Source organism: Primulina huaijiensis, chromosome 13 (assembly GCF_012295235.1).
Source record: "Primulina huaijiensis isolate GDHJ02 chromosome 13, ASM1229523v2, whole genome shotgun sequence".
Taxonomy (NCBI): Eukaryota; Viridiplantae; Streptophyta; class Magnoliopsida; order Lamiales; family Gesneriaceae; genus Primulina; species Primulina huaijiensis.
Window position 1 is genome coordinate 11,855,663 of NC_133318.1, and position 5,630 is coordinate 11,861,292.

The 5,630-nt window shown below is 37.3% G+C and overlaps 1 protein-coding gene across 1 annotated transcript; it reads left to right on the forward strand.

Moving 5' to 3' along the window:
• Positions 1-620: 620 nt before the first annotated feature.
• Positions 621-1,572, forward strand: LOC140991217 (uncharacterized). The gene is made up of 2 exons (XM_073461160.1): positions 621-726; positions 1,223-1,572. Exons 1-2 carry the CDS (start codon positions 621-623, stop codon positions 1,570-1,572), a joined length of 456 nt encoding a protein of 151 aa, XP_073317261.1.
• Positions 1,573-5,630: the final 4,058 nt, after the last annotated feature.

Consider the following 5,630-nt stretch of genomic DNA (forward strand, 5'->3'; position numbering starts at 1 on the left):
CGTTGTACCATCTATCTGCTGAAGGGCGACGCTTCTTTATGTTGGGAAGGAGCGGACCGAGGAGTGAATCTAGTGACATTGACTTTGGAGGGCTTCAAGAGGGTGCTCTACGACAAATATTTCTCATCTAATGTCCGATCTAGGCTTAAGAGAGAGTTTACGAGTCTCCGTCAGGGAGATTTATCTGTGGCTGAGTTTGTGCAGAAGTTTGATAGAGGCTATCATTTTGTGCCCTTGATTGCGAATGATGCGGAGGAGAAATTACGACACTTCTTTTATGGACTGAGGCCCACGATCCGTCGCAATGTGATGCTCACTGATCCTGCTGATTATACTACTGCCATTGCCAAAGCTTTTAGAGCCAAGCAGTCACTCAAGGATATTGATTGGGAGATGCAGCGAAAAAAGAATCGTGCACAGCAAGATAATCAGGAATCGATTCAGCAGAGTAAGAAACCATTCACGGGACCACCAAAGCGGTCGGGATAGACGAAACCAAAAGGACAACCATCCAAAGAAAATGTCCCAAAGACAGCAGAGAAGACACAGTTCAAGGAGTGCAATCGTGACCATTATGACAAGTGCATTGGGGCACCTACAAGTGCTTCAAGTGTGGAGAGATGGGACACAAGGCTGGGTATTGCCCGAAGCTCAAGCAACCCACAACTAGAAGGGCATATGTGATGCATGCTGAGCAAGCAGAGCCAGACACTGCGCTTATTACAGGTACTCCGATTATTTAAGCGTTTTATATTACTATATTGCATGAGATAAAATCATGGATGCTAGAACTAAATTGAGATGCATGGAACTTAACGAATTAGAATTTCATGTTACGAACTTCAGAATTAAAGGGATATAATTCTTGCAAATACTAATTAATTGGATTAAATTGAAGAAGATTGAAAGTTATAGGGTCTAAATTCAAATTTCAAAAAAGATGAGGACAATTTAGAAAATTCGAAAGTTCTAGGTGTCAATTGGCAAATTCGAAAAATCTTCTAGGGCTAAATTGCAATTTTCGAATCCTTAAGGGGTCATGTTGTAGATTTCAAAAACTTAAGGGACTAATCATGCAATTTTCTAAACTTAAGGGACAAATCATGCAATTTTCGAAACTTAAGGGGCTAATACACTAATATGGAAAACTTGAAAGACCTATATGATAGGAAAATTTCTAAAACTATAGAACCTTAATCAAGAATAATGCAAATTTTACCAGGACGAATATTGCTAGCGGGAATAGCTACTTACGCTCTATTAGACTCTGGAGCTACACATTCTTTCATATCTGAATCTTTCGTGAAGAAATTGAGAATCTTACCAGTAGATGTGGAGTCAGGATTTAAAGTTACAGTACCATCTGGCGAGCATATGCTCTCTAGTAGCATGGTTAGGAACGTGCAACTTAAATTGCAAAAGAATAATATAGGAGCGGACCTTATTGTGCTAACGATGCCCGAGTTTGACATTATTTTGGGCATGAATTGGTTCACACGGAATGGCGCTACTATTGACTTTCGGCGGAGGACAGTATCTATTAGATCACGCGGTGGGAAAGCGTTCATGTAAGGTCCAAAATTAAGATGACGTAATCTAACTGCATGCAAATCTAGGAAATATGAAAAATGAGTAATTAATTGATTTCAATTGCTTAATTGATTCCGTGGCATACATGCTCATATGTTAAATAGGATTTTATTGTCATCATGCATAAAATTGTAATTTTAAGGATTATTCGAGTTGCAATCGAGGAACGGAGACCGAGGGCTGAAAAACGTAAAAACTTTTTTATTAAATAATTGATTTTAATTATTTAAAATATGAGTGATGCTTTTTGAAAATAAGGAGTTTTTGAGGTGATTTTATACGCCGGGATGTAAATTTAATCAGTGTTGGTTTTTCAACAAAAATGCAAACGTTTTTGCAACCCGGCAAATAAATTCACAAACTTATTTAGACCAGATTATTTTTAATATCCTAATTAAGCACTAATGGGCCTAATTGTGTACTTATTGGACCTAAGCTTGATTATTGGTTTATAAACTATAAAATATGTAAAAATCCACCCCAAATCCTACACAATCACACGCCCAATCTCCTATCACACATCAAACACCTTTCTTTCAAATTTACACGGCACACACAAAGTATCAAACAAGGAGAAATTTCGAAGGTTGCAAAATTATTCAAGTCTAGGCTCTCCTGGTCCCCGTTCTTCGTCGTCAACGTATATTCGTGCGTTTAAAACGCAAAGGCACGCCATACATCACTTTTTCTCGTCTATCACATCGTATTATTGTTTAAATTATGTTTGTTTGAAAAAGCTTGAGATTTTGTTAGCATTTTAATATTACTCATACATGCCTTGAACTCATGAATTTTGATCCAAACTCATGCTCTATACATGTGTAGGGGCTGCCATGATGTTAAGTTATGACCAATAAAAGTTTTTACATGAATTAGAGTCCTAGACACACACTAAAATCATGGCAATCACAAAAGAAACAAGCTGGAATCGATCTCGGCTGTCATGGAATCATGGGGTTTGGTTTTCTTGTCTTGGGGGATAGGCTTTGTTCGCCTAACACCAGGACTAGCCAAGGTCGTATGGGAGTCAGGGAGAGAGTCCTAGCCATGCTAGGACTCGGGTTAAGGGCTAAGGAAGGAGTCCTAGCCATGCTAGGACTCCCACCCGAGAATCGCGCAGCTTGTGCGCGAGAGAGTGCAGACGTCCAAGGGCCTGGGGGCTCAGCTTGTAGATCACAGGCTGGGCTAGGGTGTCTCAATAGGGTCCTAAGAAGATGCACGACACGTTGGTTCATGTGCTGGGGCGACGACTAGGTCCTAGGTGCTTGAGCAAGGACTTCTTGTCTTGGATGGGTCTCGGCCGTGGCTTGCAGCAGGTGCTGTGGCTTGCGGTTTAGGCTAGGGTCAAGTTCCGTTAGTTCTTAGGGTCAAGCAGGGTCTAAGGAAGGCTTGGCTTGAGGTTGGCTCAGGTCGGCTCGAGCTTGGCTCGATGAAACACCAAAGTGGCTCGAAGGGGGCTTGTTCGAAGAGCTTAGGGTTTTCTAATTATAAAATAATTCGAATCATGGCTCACGGGGGTCGAGTCATGGTTCACAACGGCTAAAATAATTTAAAAAGTCTAAGTTTTACGTCTAGGAATTTTATTTTAAAGTTTGGGATTTTTCGGGGTTAAAACACCGTCAAAACGATTAATTAAAGATAAATTAAAAAGTCTCGTTTTTAAGCTAAATAAAATTATGCGAATTTTAATTTAAGCTTAAATAATTATTTGAGACATGTTAGAGTCAATGAAATCAAGACAAAGTCAAAAACGTAAAATGTCACGTCCAGAGGTAAAATGGTCTTTTTACACCTGAAAATTAGTAAATGTCATGGCAATGCTCTAAATGCTGTTTTTATGCTATTATTATTTTTAAATGATTATGAATTTTACTTGAGGAAATTATGAGTTTTAAATGTCTATTCGATTTTTATGATTTAAGGAAGACATTTAAAAGACATGTTGCGTGCTTGGTTTCAAAAACAAAAGGGTTATGTTATGCATGATTTTTGAAAGTCATGAGAATGTAAAACATTGAAGGAAGTGAAGTAATTATGACTATTGAGGTATGAGGTTTGAGGTAAGAATGGGAATATCGTGAGGAAAAAGGCCCCGGAGGGAGCCCATTTAGGGGAAAAGGCCTAGAGGAAGCCCGAAGATCGTATTTCTATTCGATGAGGATAGGTCAGGTCCCAGTTGACCGGTAAGAGTGTTGCTGGTGTCTCCCGTCGCCCAGTATTGCGGTTTCATGTAGATGGATACATCGACTTTTTGAGGTTTGAGGAAAGTCACAATTAATGATCTGAATTCAATAAAGGATGAGGAAAATGTTATGATCATGATAAAAAGTTTTATGTTATGTCATGTTGAGGAAAATGAAAAAGATTAAGGTTTATGTTTGCATGTCATGAAAATGTTATCTTTACGTAAAATTATTTTCACTCTTTCTTGTGGTTTTATACGTATTATTTGTTATAAAGATTATGGTGTGTTGAGTCTTTAGACTTACTAGATGTGATGGATGCAGGTGAGTTAGAGGGAGGCCTTGATGGATGATCTGACAAGACTGAAGGTGCAAACAACCCGAGGACCAGCGCTTCTACTTTTTTCCGCACTTATGATTTATGAATCATTACTTTTTTCCGCACTTATGACTATTTCACTTAATTTTTAAAATACTAGTTGGTTGATGTTTTATTTTAAAAGGTAAAATATTTTTATTTAGTATATGTATATGACCGAAATATCGAGTGAGAAAAAAAATTTCTAGTACTTTTTAAGCAATAAAAAGGGCAGACGTTTCAGTTGGTATCAGAGCAAAAGTCCTGTAAAGGGTTGTGCCACCATCAGCGCCGGAAAGATCAGTCGTCAAGCCTCAAAATTTGTAAGATTATACATGCTTTATATGATTCAGTATGATGTTACATGCATGACGACATGAGTAATATGTTTACGTTACATGTTTACTAGCTTTTTGAGTATATATGCTTTGCATGTTTAAATTGCTAAATGAATAAGGATATGTCACATGATGAGAGGCAACCATGCAAGGAGTGCAACCATTTACATCTTGGCAAATATGAATGGGGATCATTTAAGTGTTTCTACTGCAAAGAGGCTGGGCACAAAGCTGCTGATTCCCAAAAGAGGAAAGCGACTACTACGGCATGAGCTTATGTTATGAATGCTGAAGAAGTTGAGGAAGAGGTAGACACTACACTCATTAAGGGTAACCTAGTCATTTAACATTTTTATATTGCTTATCATTGCATGAAATATTAAATTGGTTATTGGAATTAAATTGGGATTAAGCTCAACCTTGTGGAAATTAGGTTGCATTTTCTATTTAGTTGGATTTTAGTTATGATTTTAGAAACCATAGAAAATGATATTAATTTTGTGCCTTATTCTATGTAAAGGATGATTTGATTCCATAAAAAAAAAACTTGAGGGCCAAAATTTAAAGAAAATCATAACTAAGAGATCGTTATAGGGATTTTGAAACTTTTGGGTCAAGTGTGAAATTTTCGAAAATTGAGGACTAAAATGTAATTTCCGATAATTAGAGGACCAAAGTTCAATTAACCGAAAGTTAAGGAACCTAAATGAAATTACCGAATTCTTAAGGACCACAAATCCAATCTTCGAAACTTAAGGGATCAAAATAAGAATTTTCGAAAAATATAAGGGTTGAAATATAATAATTCGAAAAGATTGGTACTAAATTGCAAATTTTGAAAAATTGAAGAGTTAAAATGCAAATTTTCAAAGAAATGCTTAAGCTCGACACGCAATCTTCACATAACTTTGGGAAATTAATGATAGAAATTCTTTAAGCTTCAACACGAAAAGATTTAAAAGACGTTTTCGCCGCAGGGAGGATTATCATTCAAGGGGTAGCTACCTATGCACTACTAGATTCGAGAGCTACACATTCATTCATATCTGAAACCTTTATCAAAAGACTGAATATTACTCCTCAAGACATGGGTTTGAGTTTCAAAATTTCTATTCCTTCCGGGGATCAAATGCTCACGTCTAAAATTGTCAAGAATCTGGA